The following is a 27,423-nucleotide window of genomic DNA, read 5'->3' on the forward strand; positions in this document are numbered from 1 at the left end:
TTCACCGTAGGTGGATTAATTTTATTTAAGAGAATTTCTAAAAAAAAAAATGTTTTGTAAGTTTTTTTTTCGTTATTTGACATATAGGGAAATGGATGCAATGTCGGCTTAAATGCCTCTGATTTTGGCCCATACATAAATTCGGAAATCGACTAAATTTTCAATAGCGACCAAAAATATCTATTAGTACCGTCCCAATGACGCGTTCATCTAGATAAAATTGATAAAAGCAGATTTTTAGCGATGGCCCAATCTTAGATCCTTAGGCAAACATTAGAGCCATTTCCCCATTTGATAAAATGATGGATCAAGTCCCCCTGAAGGGCAAACGTGCGGTGCCGGTGGTGTACTGGTAAGCGTGACTGCTTTCTCACTTCAATGGGTTTGGGTTCGATCCCAGCTCAGGTCGGGGGGATTTTTCTGAGGCATAAAAATCTCTGGTCACGTCTTTGGAAGGGAAGTAAAGCCGTTGGTCCCGAACCATGTGTATTTAAATGGGTCTGATATCCTACACAGCTGCCTTCCTGCACATTCGATCGCCGTCAATGGATGGCAATCGATGTTTGTCGGTGATAGGCACTAGATTGCGGAACAGAAACCGACGTTGAATAAAGAGAAAAAAAAATATCTATTAAAAATAATTTTAATGAACTGATATGCACAAAGTGCGTTTTTGGATTTTTTATGTGGATTTCCGCACTTTTATCCGTACTTATAATGTGCGCAATGTGCAGTATGATTATGCATGGATGTAATTATAGGTGTAATTATGATGTTCATAGCATACGGGGTATGATAGAATCGATTTAGCAGTCGATTAAGAATTTAATGTTGTGATAATTAACCTAGTCAACACCTTCAATTTATTTTTAGGGATCTTCTGGATTGGGTATCATGATTATTGAAGGAAAACACGCAGAAGTTGGTCAAGGTATATTCATCTCAGATATCCAGGAAGGATCAATGGCAGATAAAGTATGTGATGTGCCTCAAAACTGAGTAATGCAGGAATAGTATATCTCTACTAGCATTAAAGTTGTGAATATTTTTGAAATTTTATTTACTTATTTACTAAATTTTAACCATTGAAAACGCAGGCATAGCTCTTCTACACACTTCATGTAAAGACATGTAAATTTAAGTGCCTCGAGACCGACACATGCAAGTTCAGTTGAAAAGGACGAGAAAATCAATTTAATAAAACGGCAAACATACTTTTGAACATAAAAACCAATAAATGATCCATAAAATATTGGAAAACGTTCCATAAAAATCATCCAAATGTTCCATAAAACTTCGGAGAAAATCCTTAAAAAAGTGTGAATGATCCATAAAAAATATCAATATGATCCATATTTAATGTAAAATTTAGCAACACAATTGTAAAAATGTACCGCTAAATTTCTAAATAATGAGCATTGAAATGTACGAATTACCCATAAACATATTGCAATTGATCCATAATACATTCAGCAGTGAACCTTAAACTAAAGAAAGTGATCCATAGAAAATCATGTTTGCGCACTTAAAAATATAGCCATGTTCGTATTAATGAAAGCAACTTCCTCAGAGCAGTCTCATTTTGGACAGTTTGAAGCTGAAATAGGTTTTATTAAACTAATATAAAATCAAAACCAATCTTAATGCTTATAAGGTGGCAAAAGGAACCAAGAAGTCTGTCTCAAATAAACCACCTAGCAGAAATAATAGAGTGAGGAGTGATGCCGCAACCGAATCTGGAAAAGGAAGTACCAATGTGGTCAGCCTGGAAGAATCCCTAGACCAGTTGCTGCAGGAGAAAAGCGCAAATAAGAAAGCGCTGGAGGAAGAGAAATTCCTCCATGAAAAGCGATAGGAGGCTGAGCGGGAGATTTTCAAACCGAGAGTTATCTTCCGTCACTCTTTCAACAAAGATTTGGCTAGATTTAGCATTTAGGGATTCAATTATTATTTTAGTTAAGCACGCAAACGATGTAGAATGAGCTACTTACTAGTTACTTAGGGTAAATCATGTATATAGCGTTTAGGAACAAATTGTAGGTTACCAGATTTTAGGATCAAACTGTAGTATCTAGATTAAGCAAATATAGGGGGGGTGACCCGGGCGTAGTGGTTAGCATTCATACCTCTCACGCCAAAGTCACGAGTTCAAATCTCAACCCGGACAAGTCACGAATGACCCAAGAGCGTTAAAGTGACTATAATTAAAAAAAAAAAAAAAAATCAAATATAGGGTTATTAAATTCAATATTTGCACGCATTCCACCTCCAACTAACCTACTTCAGTAGCTACATAGAGGTAACTTCAAGACCAGAAGGTCCCGAAGAAATGTGCTCAACTTTTTGGCTAAGCTCTGGTACTATCTTCGGTCCCAAGCTTATCGATGCACCCCTATAAAACACGAGAAAATCCACGAACCCCTCATTTTACCTGTCAAACTTTCATAGCGAATCAAAACAAACATTGTGTAGTACTAAAATTTTGACTAGAATGAGGTACGTTAATCGATTTGCTTGGGACCAATAGGCAAGTCAAGTAGTGAGCCAATTTAAAATCGTTAGTTTCGTATTGATTGTTGGTAGCTAGTTCACTACAAATAACTACAATTTGATTAAACGATAGGTATATTAACAAATTTAGGCAATTAAAATAATTTAGCTGTAAAACGTTTTTTAAATGGTTTGGAATTGTGTCTTCTTTTCCTCTTTTTTTCTCGTTCATACTCCGACCTATCTAAGGTTTGGTTCAACGGAACTGTGAGTTCACAGTTCCGTTGAACCAAACCTGACGTCTGTCATTTCTGACAGCGACCGTTACCGTAGCTCTCTGAATCCCCCACAGGGTTGTCACTAGACTTGGCGGTACAGTGTTATCCCGATATTCCGAACAGCCATGATCCATAAATTAGACGTATATTATTCACGTTTTGGACACTGTATTATTAATTTTGATCCATAAACCATGAAAAATTGCTCCATTACTGCTTAACTACTTAGATTTACTGTCCTGCCGTGTTTTTAGGTAGATGTGCGGAGCGATGGTCAAGCGTCTAGAATTAGCTTCCAAAAGAAGCTTCTATAATAATCTTCTTAAGAAAAAATGAAAAAAAATGTTACTTTTATGGATCATACCTAGGGTAGGTGTTCCAGTTGTTGGTAGACGTGCTTATTTTGGTGTGTTCCAATTATAGTCTATATCTCGGTCTATATACATATGTTTTTTTAATTTGATCAATAAACCTTGGAAAATTGCTACATTACTGCGTAGCTACTCAGATTTACTGTTCTGCCCGTGTTTTTTTTTGTCAGAAGAGCAGAACGATAGGCGAGCGTCTAGAATAAGCTTCTTAAAAAGTTTCTAAATGAAGCTTCCACAGTAAATCTAAGTAGATAAGCAGTGGAGCAATTTTTCAAGGTTTATGGATCAAAAAAAAAAAATAGTGTCCTAAACATGAATAATATACGTCTAATTTATGGATCATGCCTATATTTTTAAGTGTGCAAACTTGATTTTTTATGGATCACTTTCTTTAGTTTAAGGTTCATTGCTGAATGTTTTATGGATCAATTGCAATATGTTTATGGGTAATTCGTACAATTCCAATGCTCATTATTTAGAAATTTAGTGGTACATTTTTACAATTGTGTTGCTAAATTTCACATAAAATATTGATAATATTGATATTTTTTATGGATCATCCACATTTTTTTAGGGATTTTCTCCGATGTTTTATGGATCATTTGGATGTTTTTAATGGAACGTTTTTCAATATTTTATGGATCGTTTTATCAATTCTAAAGGTGCAAACTTAGGGCTGCCTAATAAAACGCATTTTTCGTCGATTTACATATGTTTCAGTTTCAGGACACTTAATTTTACATGCCATGTTTGTTTACGTTCCATGATTTAATAATAATTTCTAAGTGTGTAAATTTAAGATTGTCATGTAACTCAATAATGACATTACGACACCTTAGCCAGCCAGTATTGGTATGTTTCATGATTGTAACGTATTGTGATATTTTCTCTATTTTCCCATTCACTAATTAATAATACTATACCTATCTACATTTTCATCTCAATTCAAATTATTGAAATTTATCATGTTTTTCAGCATTTTATTCTAAATGAGTAAATGACCGGCTTTGTGTTCGGTATAGCAAAATACGCTACGAGGTGGGAGTCGTAGCGTATTTTGCTATACCGAACACAAAGCCGGTCAAAATTTATGCAGACCCTTCCCCTTTCATTTAAAATTCTACGTCATTTATGAATCGTTCTCTATATGGTTCTCAATAAAAATATCGAAAAAGAATGAGATTTCAATTTACACACTAGTCTTGTTGCTTTGCAAAAAAAAAAGACTCCGATGGTTTGGCAAAAAAAAGACACAAATGGTTTGGATGATACCCAGAACCCGTCGTTAAGCAAATTAACCATACAATTTTAATTAGGGAAATCAGCAAGCTGCCCTAATAAAAATTGTATGGTTAATTTGCTTAACGACGTGTTCTGGGTATCATCCAAACCATTTGTGGAATAGTTCAATGATTTGGGTTATCGTTCGTTTATGGTTATTTTTTATTAGGGTGAGCAAAACGTGGCTTGATGTTCATTTCTTACCATTGCATCTTATGTAATGGGGCAACTGATTATGGTGTGTTTCAAAACATTTTCTGAACAAAGCTATTGAGTTTTTCCAAGATTTTGAAAATATAAGTGATATAGTACCATTTCTAAATTTCAATTATGACGAAAACTCAAATGGGTCGACATACGATGAGCACCCGCATAAACGCGAATAATAACCAGACCTTACCAAAAATGGTTAAAAATTGTTTATAATCTCTGCTAAACTTTAACTGAAATGGTGATGGAACTTTACATGAACGTTTGTGTGATAAAGTTTTAACCTTATGTATTATGGTTCTTTGGAAGTGAACCTCACAAATAATGGGTTGTTAAGAACCATTACCATACAAAATAGTTGTTTTCTCCATATGTTTTCGGAAAGAGAACTATATTAGAACCTTTTTACTTATGGTATGAGAATTTTAATGGTAATGGTTATGGTAGTTAGTAAGTTTCATGTATGGTTTTGTATCGTCGGTCAACTTTACGTGGAATAAATCGCGAATAGGTTGCCTATAAATTAAATATTACCAATTCACGATATATTTCACGTAAAGTTGACCGACAATACAAAACCATACATGGACCTTACTGAAAATACCTATGTATTTATGGGGTATTTGAAACTGGAAATCCAATATGGTGGCTACCGCTATGGCGCGCCATATTGGATTTCGAAATTATGTTATAAACTGACGATATTTTTTTTATATGCTTACTGCTACTATTTTGGCCGTAAACACATTTTTGTCAAATTCCTGAAATTTTAATTTTTACTACTAATGCGCAAAATTTTAGTAAATTTGGTTGTATTGCAAGGTCGCCATCGACTGCCCACGAAGCTTCCCATCACTGTATAATTATTTTTAAAAAATTTCTCGTCACTTGTATATTATAGCAAATGATGATCAATTTTTTTTAACAAGTTTGTTTATTTACATGGCTTAGTCGGATTTGCGGAGCCAAAAATCAGTAATGTAGTTTAGTATTGGGTACCAATTACTCGTGGCGGGCTCGAGGTTAATGGGTAACAATTGGTGATTGGAAGTTCCTAAAAAGCGAAGTGCCCAAGTAGCAATTTTGGTTTTATAAGGGTTCTGTAGACCATGATTTGGACTTGTAGCATGCTTTAAAACTACTATAAAACTTGCAATGTAACTTGGGTGGTTTCCTAAGCCTTCTTCAGATACTACTCTCTGACGGCGGGAAATTGTTTGGAAAGGAGGGGATGATTACATCAAACTCTAACATCAGACAAACAAAGGAATTTGTAGAACGCCTGCATGCAGGGAAGATCTCGTGATCCCAATACATCTCTTATTTCATGGAAAGGCTGTCTGCTTCGGGCCACTAGGGTATCCAACAGTTGTACTCTGGAGGAATCATTACCCGGGCAATGCCAAACTGCGTGATCAATGTCATCATAACCGGTAGTGCACCTACATATATTGCTGTCGACGAGGTTTATTCTGTAGAGATGAGCGTCTAGCGAGTAGTGGTTAGACATAAGTCTTGACATTACGCAAATGAAGCCCCGATTTACATCCAGACCTTTGAACCACGCTCTCGAAGAAACATTTGGAATAATGGAATGTAACCACCGCCCAAGAGATTTACTTGTCCAACAGTTTTGCCAACTTAAAATTGAACTCTGACGTACTAGTGGGAAAAGTTTATCATGTGAAATTCTTCTATTGTTGCCGTTGCAGTCAGGTCTGAAAGGGTTGCGGTAGTATAGACTTCTCTGACGTTTGTGAATTGCTCAAGTATTAGTGCAGAACTTTGAGTAAATTCATCGGTTTTCTTGCACTAATACTTTAAATTCACCCAAAATACTGCACTAATACTTGTGCATTTCATAAACGTCAGAGAAGTCTATAACTACCGTAAACGCGCCCCTTTGATGCGCCCGTTTTTGACGTTTCTTGCCGTCGCTGTAGCAGTGAGGCGCATAGATGAATGTACACGAAACGAAAATCAATTATTTTATTTATATGTTTCCCTTAGAAATTTTTGCCAAAACATCAGCCTTATATACATTCCATAAGACAAACCACATAGGACCACAAGGACCTGAGAATGCAAAAAAAATATGTGTGACCGTGTATGTGATACATTTCATTTGACACATGATCTTCATTAACTTTTTGCAAGGCGTCTGCTTATTAGTTGACTTCTAGATAGAGCTGGAATTAGGGCGTAACATCCTTTGTAAACAACAACTTTTAAAGATGATTTCTAGGAACTCAAGGCATGCCCACGTAAACCATCATAGCCGTCGGGTAGGGGAAGTCGTCCTCTACCCGATGGTGTTGTTGATTTGCGTTGCCGAGCCTTAACTTTCTAGAAATCGAAAGAAATCATTGTTTACAAAAGCTGTTACGCCCTAATTCCAGCTCTATCTAGACTTTTAGATTTTATGAATTTTCAGCAACAGAAATTTGTCAAAAGGTATAAGGAAATTTCTATCCGTGTATACACACAAAGGTGCGATAGTGAGTTGGATACGCTGAACACGACCATCGCTTTCGCAATACAGTCAGGAATCTTTATTGCCGGATTCCTTATTGCCGGTATCCCTTATTGCCGGATCCTTATTACCGGGCTATCCGCGAATAAGGATACCCACAGCTTATGGGATTTTCACTAATGGGGCTGTAGTGGATTATCTCATTTGTTTCAATACATAAACTATACTGTTTTCGACAAAGTTGCTGTACTGGGTTAGACCAACAAGCCTGTGCCATTGGATTCAGGTTAAATTGGGAACTACGCCGCTAGAGGCGCTTCACTTTTATGTTACTTATGACGGGCGCTATAATGTATGGATCCTATTTCAAACATAGAATATTTCGTGATCCTGACCATATAGAAAGTTACTGTCTTCAGAAAAGTTGTTCAAGTGACCAAGTCCTTTTGGATGGTGGCCATATTAGTTCAGAACTATCTCACTACGCAGCGCTAGTGTGCATGTGCAATTCCTATATAAACTGTATCTCGAGAGCCTGGCCATATAGAAAGTTGTTGTTTTGAGCAAAGTTGTGCAGGTGATCAAGGCCTTTTGGATGGTGGCCATATTAGTTCAGAACTCTCTCACTACGCAGCGCTAGTGTGCATGTGCAATACCTATATAAACTGTATCTCGAGAGCCTGGCCATATAGAAAGTTGCTGTTTTCATCAAAGTTGTGCAGGTGATCAAGTCCTTTCGGATGATGGTCATATTAGTTCAGAACACGCTCACTACGCGGCGCTAGTGTGCAAGTGAATTTCCTGTATAAGCTGTATCTCGAGAACCTGGCCATATAGAAGGTTACTGTCTTCAGCAAAGTTGTTCAGGTAACTTAGTCCTTTCGGATGATGGTCATATTATTTCAGAACTCTCACACTACGCGGCGCTAGTGTGCACATGAACTTCCTTAATATGTTATGTCTCCAAAGCTTCTCCATATAAGATGATGCTGTGCAATATGAGAAAAGGAACCGGAAAAAGGATGACGTGTAGAGGCCGGAAATCGATGTCAGATGCCATTTTGGAATCCAAGATGGCGGCCATCGGTTCAAGAAAAACTGTCAAATACCCTACAATGTGGATATTTTTGGAAAGGGGACGACGTGTAGAGGCCGGAAATCGATGCCAGACGTCATTTTGGAATCCAAGATGGCGGCCATCGGGTCAAGAAAAACTGTCAAACACCCTATAATACAGGTATTTCCGGAAAGGGAAGTGTGAGGAGACCAGAAATCGATGCCAGATGCCATTTTGGAATCCAAGATGGTGACCATCATGTCGAGAAAAACTGTCAAATACCCTACAATGTGGGAATTTCCGAAAAAGGACGACGTGTAGAGGCCAGATATAGATTCCAGACGCTATTTTGGAATCCAATATGGCGGCAACATGTTTTCCATGGTCACCATAGCGAAGTTGATTGCTGCTAGCTCAGCAACATAAACGGAACAAGGATCCTGAAGTTTCCGGAAGGCGGTTGAGTATTCATTGAAGACACCGATGCCAGTGGATTTATCAATGCGTGATGCATCAGTGAAAAATATTATATTGCAATTGACGTGTTGGTACTTTTCAGCAAAAATACGGGGAATTAAGATAGGTTGAAGTTGATCTGCAACTCCTGTTTCATGGAGAGATCATGTCAATGTGGAACTGTAATTAGTAAAGTGTACATGAGGGGGATTATAGAACGAAAGGTTAATATCTGAAGACATATCATTAAGATAGATTCGCACGAATCTACGCTCAACTCAAGCATTTCTTCAAAGTTTTCAATCACAAGGTTGTTACTGGCACTACATTTGATGAATATTCTTAATGACAGCTCCCAGAAACGGTTCTGCTGGGGTTTTACTCCCGCTAGAACCTCTAGGCTCATATTGTGTGTTGAATGCATACAGCCAAGGGATTGCCCTTGGCTGTATGCATTTTTTGATATTGAATACGTTCCTATTTAATGAGGTGCCTTTTTCTTGCCGAGAGGAAGCAAAAAGATCGATGCTCAAGACCTGAAAGAATAGTTGTTTTATACAGTCTACCCAAGTAGCATTTCTTGTTTTATTGCACTCTATTAGTGGTTATTGAGATCAATTTCATAAAACCGCCAATAAAATTAATAGCTCCAGCACAACCTTTTGATAACCGCTATAAGATCGTCATACAGCTGTGGACCACTCTTGATAAGGTTTATAATGCATGTTTGAGAATTACAATAAAGCTGTCTTAAAACCTTTTGTCAGGAATCCTCATACTCTACAAAAGGTTCTCATAGCCTCTATAAGAGTAATATTGTTTCCAAGCAGTTTTATTACGCTTTGGTGAAAATCAGTTATAAAGCCAATTTAATTTTTATTGGCTTCAAAGCAACCGCCATAAATTAGCTTGTTGTTGTTCTGTTCTGCTGAAACTTTTTTTCCAAATGGAAATCTTTAGCGGTAAAAATAGGTTTGAGTGTTGGTGTCAATATCACCATGCAATCAATTTTGTTTCATGGCGACATTAGTGAAAATCTTAAAGAAAATATATTACTTTTTAGAAGTTCCAAAACATATGCGCTTGAAATCTTATCGTGTATGTTGAGATAATATGAGCGTTAAATAAATGCGCCTCCAAAATAACTCAAGTTAACAAAAAAGATTGTTTCAGAAATCAAATGAATTTGATGGAATCACCATAATTTTACAGAAAAGAGATCTCAATACATAAATTCATACCAATGCACACTGGAAATCATTTCGGATCTCTTATTTAGCCATTATTTTATTGAAATTTCTTGGATTTTATTCCAAGGCTAATGGCATTTTCATAATGACAATATGGCGACAGAGGACAGCAGACAAGAAAAACACCAAGCGCAATTTCTTAAAATGTTTAATGCTTACATTGCCAACTGGGTCAGGAATGCAACCTAGCGGAGCAAAATTAATAACTCCGAAACGAAGCATTTCCGCGACTTGGTGTCTTGGGCCAAATTTCTCGTCATAATAAGGACCATCTATTGACATAAACAAATAGTTCAAAACTCTTCCGCAAAGATGGTGCCTCAATCTAACTTCTTTCTCTGACGTTTTGGAGACTTGATGTCTTGGGAAAAGTTGGTTATCTTGACAAAATGAACAGCTCTTTCAAAGACGTTAAATTTCCACTGTCTACTGGTTCCAAGTTATATGGAGTTAAAGAAAAAAATTTCGAAAACATGGTTTTATTTTTGGCAACCTCTTACGGTTACCTTTATTAGGTAGCCGCGGTGGAATAGATGGAGCAGCAATTACCAATTCGTTCCAAGATATTTGCAACCTTTTCTGAGTGGGTTTATTTTTTTTCTGGTGCACTCCCAGGGAGCTAGGCGGCTTCCTTTTACTGGAGGCGTGTACCTCCGGAGACTCACTCTCATCTGCTATGTCAGAGTTCAGTTTATTGTAAGACAAAATCTCAAAAATGTTTCCATTTTGTGTGGCTGATGCCGACGAAGCAGAGGTTCCGTTTTGCAATTTGACCATTTCTGCATACGTCAGCTTGGAGCGTTATTTATGGAACGCTTCACATTGTTAATACGCTTCTTGTACGCAGGACAGCAAAGCATGAAGAGGTTCTTTGCCACAGTAAGCACATTTAGTTGCTTCCTGATGGCAAGCACCCTTCAAGTGATCTTGGTTACATTTGCTTGTATTCACAAAAAGCAGCTGAGTGTCCTAACATTTTGCAGTTAGTACAATTATACACCCTTGGTACACAAATCCGCACCAGGAAAAACACATTTCAATATCTAAAAAACTTTGTGAGAACCGATTCAGCGAAAGCCTGATGGGGAATAAATCTTTTCGCCATCTACCGTGGTCGATGAATACAATATCGTGCAATCCAAAACATCCACGGTAGATGTAACAGCATTTTGAAGGCGCTCCATACTTTCCATGACGTCATCATACATCAGGCTCGCTTCAGAACCACGCAGTCTATCTCCACATCTCGAGATGGAATGTAAACGTAATACACTTCATTATTACCCTCGTCGTCAGCAATATCATTTGCGATTTTATATGATAGCGCAGTAACACGCAGTTTGTTCCGATTGACCTGATGAAACTAGGTCCCTAAAAAGTTAGGGGTTTTCTCTTTCTGCCGAAAATAGACAACCCTAAGCGAGGCAGAGGATGGTGCAAAACCGATACGTCCTACTATTTGCCGTTGCCGTTTCTGCTGCTCGAGCCAGCTCGTGTGACTCCGACTGGATTGTTTGCCTATGCGGTGATCTAAAACATCATATGCCGGTCGTACACACCATCAGGGTAACTTCCACTCACTTGCTATAAAAAAATGTTCTTCAGAATTATTAAATCATTAGATGTTATAATGATAATTATTACTTGTAAGTTACAAGAAGAGATTGTGAAGTATGTGTTTGACTCATAAAATCTGTCAATATTGCTTTCAGTGCGTCCCGATTAGCCATCTTACGATATTATTTGAGTCTGTCACTTATCGTTCCGTTTCTTTTTCCGTTTTTTTTAAATTAAATCATTTTATAATATCTTCATTAAGAAGACTGTCAGCCCTGAGCTGGGTTGTCTCCGTTGTATATATTTCATCCCTAATTAATTTTTTTTATCGTTATTCAGGGTATCATTCAAACCATTTAAGGAATATTTATATCATTTGGATTATTGTTCGGGTATGGTGTTTTTTTTATTAAGGAGATTATAAATTATATTAAGTAATTAAATACTTATTCCATAATCCAGCCACGTTTTACGGAATATAATATATTGTTTTTAGTTGATCCATTGCTATTATCCAAAATAAATCATCAACTCTTTATCATCAATAATCTCAATAAACTATCATAACATAACTTTTCAAAATACATTTTCTTATTGAACATCATCACTTTTGAGATAAGTATGCAGTCATTTTCATAATCCATGATAGTTAATGATCTATCATCAGCCATAAAAGTTAATGATTAAAACATCTTTCTATGATTCTACCGTTATTACTAATCACTATCATCATTATTGTCCTTCATCCATCACCATGCTCATGTTTTTCTTCATTATTAGCACATTAATTTTCCATGATTATCATTATTTGCATTTTCAACATCATTTTCATCGCCATTCATACTTTCATGAAATCAGTCTTCCATAAACATTTTTCCTTCAAAAATTCCTTCCGCGGACTGAGAGACCTCTCACTCTTTCCTTTAATTGAATAATGGATTTTTTTATGAATGCCCAAGCCCAAGTGCAAAAGTCCAAAGCATAAGTGCAAGATAACCGTGCATACAAACGATCTGACACCATTCTTGCACTCACACTTCAGCATTCAGCAAATGTCAGAAAAGTCTATTCTAGTCTATTTACCTGGGAGACCTCCAGTACAGTACTGAGTACGGAAAACAAGATCGAGGGAAAAAAATCAAGGAAAAAAATAAAGAAAAACTGTTTATATTTCGCAACTGCAGCATACTTACTTACCTCGAGATTTTCGGAAATGTTGCACTTATTTCCCGAAATTCACTGTTAAAAACAATATTTACGTCGAACGCGAAAAAAAAACTGAATCAAACGAGAACAGTTTTGTGTTATTGTTTACATTTTTGTCCGGGACGAGGGAATAGTTGGTAGTTATTTTTGCAATCATGGTCCGGGGAACGCACCCAACAAATAAATGCTAAATTAAAATGAACTATTGTTGGCTTAATAAAAGAATATTGTTATTTTAACAATAGTTGCAGTTGAAGAGTGGCTTATTAAAATAAAAAGAATCTTATTTTGAATTTATTTGAATAAGTATTATCGAAACAATAAAACGCAATATAATTTCACCCGGAATTGTTTGTTTAAATACAAATCAAGTTTTTTTTTGGTTCAATGCAAACAATTTTCTGTCCGTGTAGGACTACGTCTTTCTTTACTATACTGGGGGTCACAATAAGAAATCGAAAATGAGGCATGTAACGAAAAAAAGGGGATGTTTTCTATCGCATATTTCTCCAAAGAATTAATGCAATATGCCATTCGACGGTGAAGTCAGTCAGCAATTTTGAGGCATATAATACAAATAGTGTAAATAGCTCAAATCTAAGAAATTTACTCTAGCTATTTGTTTGTTTTACTTCTGCGTGAAGTTAACGATTTACATAGTTGAAGATGCTAATTTCAAATAACAGACTAAAGTGGTAATTTTTATACGATAGATGAGGAGATGAAAGTATAGAGTTTTTAGTTCCGTTAGAGTACGGCAGTGTGAAAATTGTATTTAGAGAGTAGAAAGCGAGCAAGGACAACTTTTTACGAAGGCACAAATCGGTTTGATCATCTCTGTTTACCAAATTCCCTCGTTGGAGAGGGATGGTGACGGGTATCTAACTCGCTCACTGTATCCGTGCAGCAACGCCTACAGATCTCAGTATTTCCTAATCAAGACAAAGAACAACCCGGAACCGTGAACCAAACCCGCCGCTACTAGAAGAATACGAACTTGTGTGTAATTCACACTAAGTGTGTCTTCATCATCTCAAAAAACCTCCAGCTCGTTACTCGTATTATCATCCTAGATCGAAGTGAAGTGAAAATCTCATTAAATACTCGATTTTTACCAGCGTGACCTGTTCACAAAAATTTCACTTCGCTTGGAACTATAAACAGATGGTCCAGTGAAACTGAACTTTGTGGATCCACGCATCCAGCTGCTCGTGAAAAGAACCGTAGCTAAGCGAAAAGTTAACGATTCGAGAAAGAGCTAATCTGTCAGACTTTCAATTCACCAGAGCACTGCGGTCTAAAACGGCAAAAAGTGGAACTTTTTAGCCATATAGCGTCTTTGCAAAAAAAAAATTAATAATAATTTCCATAATATAAAACTCTCAAAAATTAGGCATGTTGTAACGGGGTTACAAAAATGTATTTACAATGATATAAATATAATTTAAATTTAAATTTAAATGTACAGAATTACAATGGGACAAGTCCCCTCGAGCACGTTGGTAGCGAGTAGCGACAAGCTAAAAAAATTCATGACGTTCATATGGGGTTACATTCAACCAATAAAAAACGAACACGTCCTCGCGGTAGCATGTACAATAGAACCCAAAAGGGGTTTGGGAAAAAAGTTCGTATCATCGTTCTCAGTCCGGTTTGATCATTTCGATAGAAAGGGTGTAAGTGGATACAGAAAAAAAAAACGTGGTGAGAAAAGAACAATCAATTGTATATTGAACAGTAACTAATTGTGTGAACAAAATTGAAACGATTAAGTGAGTTTAAATAACCTGATATCAATTTTACAAAACCTAAAAATTGTAATAATTTTTCTAGTCAGAAATTAAAGGCAAGAAATTAGTGCGAACAATTAAATGCCAAAGATACCTCTGCGAGTAGTGCAAAACGTTTATCAGGTAATTCTTTTGATACAATTTCCACCAAGTGTTAGATTTTAAAGTACATTCGTCGTTTGAAGATTTCCTTCAAACGAAGGTCGCCGGTTAGGGCATAACCTGGTTTGCCGCCGGAAGTCACCACGGGCGAGATCCCACCCTAGAAAGCCGGAGAGTACCGTCAGGGAACGGTCACGTCGTATACCCGTCATTTCCTTACGACCGCCGTGAGAGAAGATCGTTACATCCCCGGAAGCACGCCATCGGTACGGAAAATTGCGGTTCCCCTGTACTCCACCATTCGGTCCGTCATACTACCGTACGATACTGAAGGTATCCAGTGACGTCACGCTTTCAATCCGTGCTTCCCTTCTCGAAAACGGCATACGAGGACCTAGTAAACGTCCTTATACACCCCGAGAATATTAGCGGTCGAGAAAACGGTCACCTGCTGTACTTCGACCGTCAAGCACCGCCCGCTGCCAGCATAAAGCACACGGGGAGGCGAGTTCATCGCATCTATCGCACCGAGACTTCTCAACATAGTGTTCATCGTCTCGTCGCATCGTACCGGTACGCAACGCTACACCTCCGGAGTCATCGAGTGTAACCAGCCACCTACGGTTCATCAGCCGCCGGAAAAACCCGTTCATTCAGGTGATGTACTAGATTATAAGACAATAAACGAAGAGGAAATTAATCCCATTGGAATAGACGTGTTAGGCTGAGAAGTATAAACGCAGGCGAACGTATTAGGCGTCTTGACTAGACTGATCGAGAATATATGCTATAAAATTTTAAACTTTCTGGGGCTGTCGTATTACTCGTATTTAATGATTTCAGTTAGAATTCTGGACTAGTTTGTTGGATATTTGGTTGCATGTGTTCTAGGTGTTCGGAAGTGATCCTACCAGCAGTCTCATCGGGCATTCGTCACATCGCGGCTTTGCGACAGCTTTGCTGTCTGGCGCGGAAGCAAGGTTCGTTTTTGTTGAGCTTCCACGCTTGTTACAATGTCTTACTATGCAAGAAATAAAAACACTAATTTTTTCTTTGAGGAAATGTAAAAACAAGCAATTTCACTGAAAACGTCAAAATTCTGAATCCTGTATTTTCAGAGCTAAGGAGCTTTTTCTATGGAAGTTCCCTTAAATTTAGTTTTTCATACTTAACTTCTTTAAGTTTCATTTTTCACGTATACAATATTCTAGATAATTATTAAAACAATCAAAACACACGTTTTTGCTGAAAATCATGAATCATTACAATTATTTCTTGTAAAGTTATAACAACTTTTATCTTTATTTTTCCATTACTTTATAACCTTTTAAGAAATAATGGGGCAAGTGAGGACACAAAACCAACTTTTTTTTTCTTGAAATTTCAACTACTATAAAGTTGCGAAGGTTTCATTTGTCGCTCTCTTCCCAATAACCTTATTATTTATGGTTTTCATATATTTTTCACTTTTTTTTTAGGTTTTTTATACATATTTTTTTACTCTTTTATATTTGAAGTATATAATGTTCTAAATAATCTTAAAAACAGTAAAAACACATGCATTTGTAGAAGACCGTTAGTCTCTACAATAATGCATTGCAAAATTATAGCATATTTTAACTTTATTTTGCTTTAATTTTTTTGTTTATATGGGAGAATGTGGTAATGGGAACACAAGACGAGGCTCGGTAGCTCAGTGGTTACCGTTTCTGCTTACTGAGCAGAAGGTCGGGAGTTCAATCCCAGGCCCGTCCCCTTCCTTGCAATTTTTCACTTTGTTTTATTCTATACCCACTAGATTTTGATGAAAACAAATTCTTCTTTAACACCGATCGCATCACTTACCACAGTGTGGGTCCTGATCTAAAAATAGAAATTGGATGAGTGCGCGCGTGTGTGTGTGTGTGTGTGTGTGTGTGTCTGTGTGTGTCTGTGTGTGTGTGTGTGTGTGTGTGTGTGTGTGTGTGTGAGTGTGTGTGTGTGTGTGTGTGTGTGTGTGTGTGTGTGTGTGTGTGTGTGTGTGTGTGTGTGTGTGCGCGTGTGTGTGTGTGTGTGTGTGTTTGTGTGTTTGTGTGTGTGTGTGTGTGTGTGTGTGTGTGTGTGTGTGTGTGTGTGTGTGTGTGTGTGTGTGTGTGTGTGTGTGTGTGTGTGTGTGTGTGTGTGTGTGTGTGTGTGTGTGTGTGTGTGTGTGTGTGTGTGTGTGTGTGTGTGTGTGTGTGTGTGTGTGTGTGTGTGTGTGTGTGTGTGTGTGTATTATAATAGCTCTACCAAAAACGATCCCTGCGTGTGCGTGCAACCTTTCCCCACATCCAACATCCCAGTGATTTCTCGTGGAAGCGCAGAGGATTTCTCGGTTTCCTTCACAGCGAGTACCACGTCAACACATTCCTTCCCATTCCCTAGTTGACCTGCATTCGGACACAGCCGGCGCTGGTATTGCTAAATATTAGATCTCCAGTTCTTACACATTGAGGATGAATGTTAGTCCCAAGCATCATCTGTTGGTTCTCTGTGTAATTGCAGCTGATCTGGTAATAACAGAGCAGCAACCGTGGGCGGTCAATCATGCATGCGAGAATGTGGTAATGGGAACACAGCATCATCTAGCCTTCTTGAAGTCCAAGTACCAAAAAGCTATGCAGATTCAATTCACCCTCCCCTCCTCCTATTTGAGTATGACAACTTTACACTTTTACATATTTTCTTGTTTTTATAGAAAACTTAATATATTGAACATTCGCTGCAATAAAATTATAGCTCAAAAATAATACACAATGTACTCAAGCGAATAGCATAATCAGTTTCTTTCTTTGTCCATCTGCGCACGACACGAAAAGAGGAAATTGAAAAATGTTCCACAACCATTTTGACGTAGAACTACGTCTTTGTCGACTATACTGGGGTGCAAATCAAAAAATATGTGTGGTGAAGGGGTGTTAGGTTTTGAGCGCTTGTATCTTTGTCATTTATAGAGGAAATTAAAATCCAAATAAGCCAATCGATAGGATATTACATTACAAACCTGTTGAAATAAATATTTTTTCCAATTTTTCTGTAATTAAACTTTTGAAACTGTACAAATGATAATTTTTCACTGATTTCATGAAATAAGCCTTTTTCCCAAACCCAGTCATCATAAACGAATACCACTTGGTTGCAAATCATTCTGCTTGAACCTGAAAAGATATAAATCAGCACTGCTCTCATGCCTCTGCTCATTACCGCTTCGGACGGCGTGGCACTAGGTCCTGCGTCAAGCAGGACTAGCTCAGCGGCTAAAGGTGGATCATGGCGTGTCCACCACAATGAGGAATGAGACTTGAAAAAACGTGCATGTAAAACCCCCTTCCGCTTAACAACCCCCTCCCCTCCCACTTAACAACCCCCTCCCCTCCCACTTAACAATAACCCGAAAAAGACATGGACTTTGACGATCATTTTTTTTTTCGGATAATAAAATTTAAGTAAACCCTAATGATGTATGAATAATTAATTTTTTACATGCAGAGCCAACATTTTCAAAAAAAAATATTGCTTAATAGGAGACATAAACTGGATGAATTACCAACAACTGACTGTTAAACATATCTGGTACCTCTATATATCCAATTTTATTAACATCCAAAGTCCATCCTTTTTTACATATTCTGCGCAAAAGAAACTTTTTGCTCCGCCCCATTCATAAAAAACGGCGGGAAATCCTGAACCTGAAAAGATATAAAACAGCACTGCTGTCATGCGTTTACTCATTGTCGCTTCGGACGGCGTGGCACTTGGTCCTGCAGTAAGCAGGACCAAATCAGCGGCTAAAGGTGGATCACGGCGTGACCACAATGAGGAAAAATAATGATGTAAACCCCCTCCCTCTTTCACAACAACATCTCCCCCTCCCCCCTTCACAACAATCTCTCCCCCCCCTGAACAACCTATCCCTACCCCCCCCCCCCACTCATCAACAACCTTTCTTAACCCCCCCCCCTCTCAAATACCTCTCCTAAGCCCCCCCCCGCAACAATAACCCGAAAAAGACATGGACGTTGACGATCACTTTTTTCCGGGAAATAAATTTTAAACAAACCCCAATTATTAGTAAAAACAAGTGTTTCCCTTAATTTCTTCCCACACCGAAACTTTCAAATTTGAACACAAATTGCTTGAAAGACATGTTCGATGACATTCAGTTGGTGAATTACACACAACTGACGGTGAAATTTTTTGGCCATTTAAATGATCTTTATTTCTTCTGTTTGTGTGGTTTACATGTATGAATTTTTTAAGTGACACAGATGCGTCTTTTCAACTTTAGTACATTTGAGATTTTAATTATTATTTACAGTTCCTAGTCCTATCAGGCCTATTTTAAAGTATGACCACCTTGGTGGGATTGGTTTGATTTGAATTGGAAAAAGGAGACTACTTATAACTACTATTTACAACTACAACTAACCTACAACTACTATATACACCTAACCTACTATATACAAATTGCTTATCAAAGCATGTTCTGATAAATTACATTTTTGTGCAAATTTAGTCTTAATTTCGTTAATTTTGGAATCTATTTTGGCAATGCCTGCCTCTTCATGTAAATTTTTTATTCTAGTGTCGAAAGGACGATCAAGAACCATCCTCAGCACTCTATTCTGAGCTACCTGAATTTTGTTCCTGTGAGTCTGTGCACATGATTCCCACACCGGAGCTGCGTAGAGGATCGCAGGTGCTACGATTTGTTTGTAGACGGCCAGTTTGTTCACCCTTGAGAGGCGGGATCTGCGGCAAATCAGCGGATACAGACACCTAACCAAGGCGGAACACTTGACTACGGTTTTCTCCACATGCGAGCGGAATAGAACCTTTTCGTCAAACAACATCCCGAGATAGGTTACTTCGGCGGACCACTGAACCCTTGTGCCATCCATGATTACAGTACAAGAGGGAGCTGGTTTTAGTTTGGGCGATTGCCGATGGAAGAACATGATCGCTTGTGTTTTGGAGGCATTGATTTTGATTTTCCACGTGGTGGCATAATCAGCAAAGGCGTTAAGGCATCGTTGAATCGTTCGTTATTTCGCGAGGCATCCTTCCTTTGACGGCTATTGCGGTATCATCTGTGAAAAGGAAAAACACGCAACCGTCTCCAAGGGGAGACATGTCGGAAGTGTAAATGCTGTAAAGCAAGGGGCCCAGCAGACTGCCTTGCGGGACTCCTGCTGGGATGGAAAACGTGTCTGAAAGACAACCATTCAACGATACCTTAAACGACCTTTGCTGGAGGTAGCTACGGGTGATTTTAATCAGATGTAATGGAAAGTTGAAGTTACAGAGCTTGTATACAAGCCCATTGTGCCAGACATTATCAAACGCTTTCTCAACGTCTAACAAGGCCATGGCTGTGGACTTGGATACAGCTTTGTTACTTCGGATGTTATTCATCACCCGCACTAGCTGGTGATTGGTGGAGTGCCCCTTTCTGAACCCAAACTGTTCCGGAAGGAGAATGTTATTTTCCTCGACAAACTTAAGCAAACGATTGAGAATGAGTTTCTCGAACAATTTGCTCAGCGCTGAAAGGAGGCTGATTGGTCTGTAGCTTGAAGCTAGCGTTGGGTCCTTCCCGGGTTTGCGGATAGGTATGATTTTCGCTGTCTTCCAGATACTTGGAAAGTAGTGCAGTTCCAAGCATCTGTTGAAGACAGCAGCCAGCAGAGAGTGAACCTTCATGCTGAGATTTTTCAACACTAAGTTGAATATTCCGTCAAACCCGGGGGCCTTCATGTTTTTGGTGCATTTCAGCGCTGAGCAAATCTGTTCCACTGTGATTCTATCCTCCGGAGGGATGGCACAAGGGAAGTATTCAAGGTTGAGTACGCATTGCTCAACCTGAACTTCGAGCGGACTTTGGATGTTGGAGCCAAGCAAGTGCGATTTGGCAATATGCTCACCAATCGCATTTGCTTTCTCCTGAGGGGTGATTATGAGCCGATCGTCATCATTTTCATCTTTTAGTGGCGGAATGGGTTTAGGGTGCGTCTTTAAGACCTTGGCAACTTTCCAGAATGGTCTGGAGCGGTCGTCCAGATTCTGGACAAGCCGCCCAAAACTTTCGTTCCGGAGTGAGATCATTCTGGAAGCAATCTCCTTGTTCAGATCGGCCATTTCACGTTTCATCGGTTGATCTCCAGTCCTCTGAAACTGGCGTCTACGAACATTTCTCAGGCGAATTAAGAGTTAGGTGTGGGAATCAATAGCAATAAACTTACCCCTCACAGGAACTCGTCGGATGCACGCCTCGTCAGCCACGGTTATGGCTTGGTGGAGTCCCTCCAACGCTCGGTCGATGTCCTCCACGGTGTCAAGCGGCGGGTTGTCGATGATGTGCCTGTCTACCACGTGTCCAAACTGGGCCCAGTTTACGCGATGATAGTCCTTGCGCAGGCTTGAAGAAGGAGCCACGTTGCAGCCCAGCTCAGACACTACCGGTTGGTGGTCGGAACTGAGTTCGTTCAAGGCTACCGGCTTGGACAAGCCGATATTTGTCAGGAACAGGTCTAGCGTCGATGGGTTACCCGCCGGTGAGATAAATGTTGGCTCATCCGAAAACCAAACGGAGTACAGCCCATGCTGTGAGTGGTCGAACAGCAGACGACCGTTCTGGTTCTGCCTGTAGTTAAGCCAGGCCTCATGGCGAGCGTTTAGATCTCCTCCTACTACGAAGCGGGAACCGTTACGGGTGATGGTGGAAAGGTCCTTCTTGAATTTAGCAGCTAGTCCACTGCTGGCGGCACACTGACGATGGCAGTAGACGGCGATGAACTGGACGTATCCAGTCGACGACTCCACCTCCACACCAAGGGCCTCGATGATAGTGGTGCGGATATGGGACAGAGTGTGGTATTTTATTCCTTTCTTGACGACGACCGCAACACCACCCCCCCTGGAGCTGGTGCGATCAAGCCGGATAATGTTGTGGTCAGGCAACCAGAAGCTGTCGCCGGACTTTAGATGGGTCTCGGTTAAAAGGCCCACGTCGATGCTGTGCTTGCGAAGGAAGTCGGCAAGCTCAATCTCTTTTGCTCTTACAGAGCAAGCATTCCAGGTGACGATACTTAGCGGTTTAGACGCCATACTGGATGATGAACTTACCGAGCACTTGGATCTGTTCAGGCTTATTGCGGCACTTACGAAGAGCACCGGACATGTTGACGAAGATTTCCATCAGTTCATCCGCTGAGAACAGATCGGGGTTGTTGTTTTGCGCTGTTGGTTGTCTCCAGAATCCAGGGGGGATGGAGAGCTTTGGCCAGCAGAATCACCGGAAGTTGCTTGAGCGGAATGCACCCGCGAATTCACTTGCCTTTGCTGAGGAGCACGAAGGGGTGGGAAATCCTCCGTCCGAAATGCCAGGACTTTGTCCTTCTTGCGTCCTGGTTGGTTGTTAACTGACGGTGAAACAAATCTGGTGCCTCTATATATGCAATTATATTAACATCCAAAGTCCATCCTATTTTACATATTCTGCACAAAAGAAACTTTCTGCTCCGCTCCATTCATAAAAAAACTGCGGGAAATCCTATCAGGTTCTGAACCTGAAAAGATATAAAACAGCGCTGCTGTCATGCGTTTGCTCATTGTCGTTTCGGACGGCGTGGCACTTGGTCCTGCAGTAAGCAGGACCAAACCAGCGGCTAAAGGTGGATCACGGCGTGACCACAATGAGGAAAAGTAATTATGTAAACCCCCTCCCCCTTTCACAACAACCTCTCCCCCTACCCCCTTCACATCAATATCTCCCCCACTCATCAACAACCTCTCCTAAACCCTTCCCCACTTATCAACAACCTTTCCTAACCCCCCCCCCCCACTGATCAACAACCTCTCCTAACCACCCCCCCCCCCACCCATCAAATCGCACACATGAGTAATTGCAACGTGATCAACAAATCAATATCTATGTGTCGGCCACATACTTAATATACGTACATATAAAAACCATGCGTGACCACACATACTATTCATTTGCGTTTAAATTTCATGTGTTCTTCTGAGTGGATTCTGTTTATGTTTGGTCAAATGAAAATCATGTGGAATTTCACATGGATATTTGTCAAGAAAAATGTGTACATTGTTTTGAGTCAACCATAACCGAAACATTGAAATACTTGAAAATTTTAAGATGAAGTATAAGTCAAAAATGCATAAAAAACATCAATTTTGTGTGGTTCTACGTCATACTGCGGTCGTGTCTAGGGCACAACCCTTTAATTTTTTTCGCAACCTTTTTTGCCTGTGTAATTTAATTATTTTTCACTTGCTTCAAATGTCACTTCGCTTCGATCTGTATAGTAGGCTAAACCAAACGGCCCTTGTCAAGGCCATCAACAGTGTTTGGAAAAAGAGTAAATTTTAAATTCAAGCTGAACAATGCAGTAACATTGACAGATTCTCTTCTCCTACTTTCTCTTTGCATCCTCACGGACAGCTATGTTCAGCACACAAATCCATGAAAGAAGCTGTTATCTAGCTTCTATACGTACACAACAAGTAATGGTTCTGTACTCAAGTTATTAACGAAAGAGAAAGTCGATGAAGAGAATCGATCAATGTTACTTAGGACGTAATATATTGTTCAGCTTCAATTCGACAGTGATTATTCATAAGGGCGGAAACACGATGATCGATTCTCTTCGTCGATTTTCTCTTTTGTTAATAACTCGCTAGAATTAACGTTTCTCGGGGCGTTTGCTGTTGCTTTTGATAGCCAATACAACCTGTTACAACTCTGAATTGAAAAAATTCTCGAAAATTGTTTCGCTTAGCTGTATCAATGCAAAGAGAAAATCGATGAAGATAATCGATCATTGCGTATACGCCTTTAGGCATGTTCACTGTCGAATTGTTTATAACGTCCGTCCACCTCGCTGCCAGACATACACGTCATCACGCCCAACGCTCGTAGGTAGTCAACCAAGGACAAACAAGTTTGTGGACAGATGTCTCCAATAAATTTGCCGTACCTTCATTGATGGAGCATAAGTAGTAGTAACATTTCGATTATTTCCATTGGCTATGCTATTTTAGCATGGATTTTACATTGCAGTTGATTTGTCTAATGAGATCTTCGTCTTTTATTGAACGGTTGATTTATTTTTAATTTAATTTTCTGTTATTCAATTAGTTTACATTACCTACTCATTTGATTTGAAATTTTGTATATCCTACCAAGTAAAAGAAAATATCTCAGTCATACAAAATTATGAACGTGATACCAGAAAACGATATCGATGGGCATGACATAAGAGGTAAAATATCTCAACATAATACCGAAAACTTATTTCCGCAATTTCGCTTCAATATCAAATTAAACACTAATTACTCTTATCTATCGATTGAGCAAACCAAAATTTACAAAATATGCTATTTTTCAAGATTTCGTAGATTGTGGACGCACATCAATCATGTTGCATAAGAAAACGGTGGGAATTGATTTATCTATCACAGATTTCAGTACCTAGCACATAAGAAACCGAACGGTACCTCTATTTAGGCTGCTCTCCTACATGGAGAATAATGCTATGAAACGGCTTGCCTCGCCCCATCAGCAAAAAATCCGGAAAATTATAATTGAGGCGGGGCCATTCTCCAAGTAGGAAGGACTTACAATGCTAATCTAAAAACATAAATAGAGGTACCGTCAGATAATGTCAGTGCTTGGTACTGAAATCGTCGGTTCCATGCAATGCTGTCACAAGTCAAAATTGTTCATTTTTGAGATTTTTATGGCAAATGCCGGCAATCCAATGTAATCAATGTAATGAAATGTGAAGTTTCATTCAACGTATTTTGAAATTCGTGAAAAAATAAAGTTTATGCTCGAAAGATACAGTGATTGAAAAATAGTGAAATTGAATAAATCTATAGAAAGCGGTTTTAGTTTAAACCATCAGAACAGAATTTTTATCTATGGATTTTATGTAGGCTAACGGGAGGTTTTCCTGTGTTACTCTGGTTTGAGGTATTGTTGTTTTTGAGATTATATTTTTGCATATATAATATTTTTTTTTCAGGCAGGGTTGAATATTGGAGAAATGATATTATCTGTTAACAAGGATTCTTTAATCGGCTGTACTTATGAAACAGCAGCTTCTCTACTAAAAAAAACAGAAGGAGTGGTTTCTTTGAAGATATGTAATCCTAGTAAAACTAATGATACCGATGCCTATGCCAATAATTTGGATCCTAATGTGCCCAACACTGTGTCGGGTAAAAAATCTCCAGTTCCAACTACTGATGTAAAAATACCAAGTAGACCAGTTACGCCAAAACCTCAAGCATCGCCTGCAAAAGAAGTTGTTGATCCATCGAAAGCTGAAATCGCAACAAATGAAAACACTACTATTGAAATCAATACTGAAAAAAATCCATCAGGAATATGCGTCATTGGTGGATGCGATTCTCTAGTTAATGTAAGCTATGAGCAGATAAAGAGATTTACAATTTGATGAACTTTTTTGTTATTCAATTTAGCCAGAAAGAAAATCGTAATGAAATTATTTAAACTAATATTTTTATTCTCCTTTCAGACGGGAGCTGTGATAATTGATATTTTACCCAACAGTGTCGCATGTAAAGATAAGCGACTTCAGGTTTTTGATCAAATATTGGAGATAAACGGTACAAAAATTTCACTTGATCTTAGTGCGAAGCAAATACAAAAGGCTGTGAAGCAGTTGCTACCAAAAGTGAGTACCTTGTATACTATTGATCAACTGATGGGTTAAGGTGATTCTTGTTGAATGATGTATTTGGAATCTAATGGGCTACCCTCCAGTTTGATTCATAACCTCATAAGTCTGTGAAAAAGGTTAATGACGAATCCTTTTAATTTGTCGAACCTCTTAACGGAATCCCTTTATGAAGTGCTTTGAGTGGGTTGGTTTATTTCCTTTAAATTCCGTTATAATTGCTTATCTTTTGAAAGATACGCGTATTTCGTCTACTCGTTACGGTCAACGGTACGGAAAAGGCCAAGTAACCGATGACGAAACACGTCAGCTGATACATTGAAGTCGAACATATAAAAGAAGTTGTTGAATTGCCGGCTGCTTGCTCGAATTGGCTCGTGTTGTGTATAATTTCGGCACCGATTTTCCAATAACAGAAAGTCGCGTTGACGAAGAGGTCTCTCAGGGGCATACATATTTAGCTGAGCCAGCAGTGTTTGACAGTCAATGTCACCCGTAAGCAGCTTTCCAGTGAACATAGCTTGAGCGACCGTCCATCTCACCTCTAATGGTTCAATTCCCAGGAGACGGCAACGCTCCTCGTACGGTGGCAAGTTTGTAGGGTCACACCAGTTGAGGAAACGAAGAGCATATCTCACAAACTTGCGTTGAACGGATTCAATTCTAGTGATCGAGCTAAACTTGACTCCAATAAGGATCGCACAAGCGAGCAGTAGAGTGACCTGAGGCATAGCGGGTCACGGAACTCGTCGGCAATTTTGAAAATAAAAGCTCAATTTTTGATTAGCTCTGGAGATGATGTCATTGTAGTGGATTCTGAAAGTGAGTCTGCAGTCCAAGGTAACGCCGAGATCCGTTATGTGCTCTACACGAGCAAAACAGCGTCCGTAGAGAACATAGTCAAACATGATTGGTTCGATTTTTCGGTGATAGAAAATAATGTTATAATTTTCGATGCTTAGACTCATCAAATTTCTTGAGCACCAGTCAGCAAAAATACCTAACATATTCTGGAGATCCATTCCACATCGAACGCTCAACTGTTTCGGTCCAGTATTGCTTGCACTCCGTAATCGGTACTAGTTTTTTTTTTCCCCTATTGAGGTTTTTTTTCAATCCACTTTCATACGTGGTGTTGTAGTATACAACAGTGTAGTGAGCATCGCGGAATTGCAATTGTCGCTCAATCGTTCGAGAAAGGAAGCAGTCATTTCCGGCCGAGTCCGGCAGATGAGCTGTACATCTCTAACCAATAAGTTTCATCGCATCACGAAACGGCAAAATCGAGGTCATCGAGTTCACCACCTGGCAAGCCAGCCGGTGTTTTGTTGCAAACACTCGAGGGCAACAATAGAACGATCATCACCATCATCCTCACATCAGGATAGATCATCGTCATCAGCCACACTCCGTGCGCTTATGTGGAGAGTTAAGTAAAAAACGGGTATCTTCCGTTCTCCGCAACCTGATTAATCTCCATCCAGTGTCGATTAAATTTTCTGACACCTTTTTGTTTTTTTTTCCTGAGAAAGTTTTCATTTTTTTCTTTTTCTTTTGCAACTTGATTAATCTCCCTAGAGTGTTGATTAACTGTCCTGGCATATTTTTTTTTTCCATTTTAAAGGTTTGTTTTTGCTTTGTTGGATTAAGTATTATTTTTACCGTTATATTTTTTGGATAAGCTTTTTTTTTCATATATATATTTTTTATTCATTTTTATTATTATTTTTTCTTTACGCATATATAATATATTATATATTATATATAGGGGAAATGTAGGTAAAGTCGGCCTACATGTCCCTAATTTGGGCCCATCGCTAAAAGTCTGCTATTTATCAATTTTATCTAGATGAACGCGTCATAAGGACGGTACTAATGGATATTTTTGGTCGCTATTGCAAATTTAGTCGATTGCTGAATTTATGTATGGGCCCAAATTAGGGACATGTAGGCCGACATTACCTACATTTCCCCTATATATATATTTTCCTTTTTTATGTCGAAATCTGTTGCGGAGGTACTTAAGACCCCGCAATGGATGAAACCAATGATGGCGGGGGTATTTCGCTAGCAAATATCTCCGATGATGAGTCTGTTAAATCTCCATCATTCGAAAATCTGCTTCAAACTGAAGAGAAAATGGATACCTCAGGGTATTCG

The 27,423-nt window shown here is 38.9% G+C and overlaps 1 protein-coding gene across 1 annotated transcript in view; it reads left to right on the plus strand.

Annotated features, from left to right (window-relative positions):
• LOC135715410 (inactivation-no-after-potential D protein-like) overlaps positions 1-27,423 on the plus strand; it is a 126,358-nt gene that overhangs the window by 25,413 nt on the left and 73,522 nt on the right. Inside the window, exons 5-7 of the mRNA XM_065238692.1 lie at positions 874-975; positions 24,586-24,984; positions 25,102-25,260. Coding sequence (XP_065094764.1) covers positions 874-975; positions 24,586-24,984; positions 25,102-25,260 — 660 coding nt within the window. The remainder of the gene's footprint in view (positions 1-873; positions 976-24,585; positions 24,985-25,101; positions 25,261-27,423) is intronic.

The sequence above is a fragment of the Ochlerotatus camptorhynchus genome, unplaced genomic scaffold (genome assembly GCF_037179485.1).
Source record: "Ochlerotatus camptorhynchus isolate MF236.1 unplaced genomic scaffold, CSIRO-AGI_Acam_v1.1 ptg000892l, whole genome shotgun sequence".
Classification (NCBI taxonomy): domain Eukaryota; kingdom Metazoa; phylum Arthropoda; class Insecta; order Diptera; family Culicidae; genus Ochlerotatus; species Ochlerotatus camptorhynchus.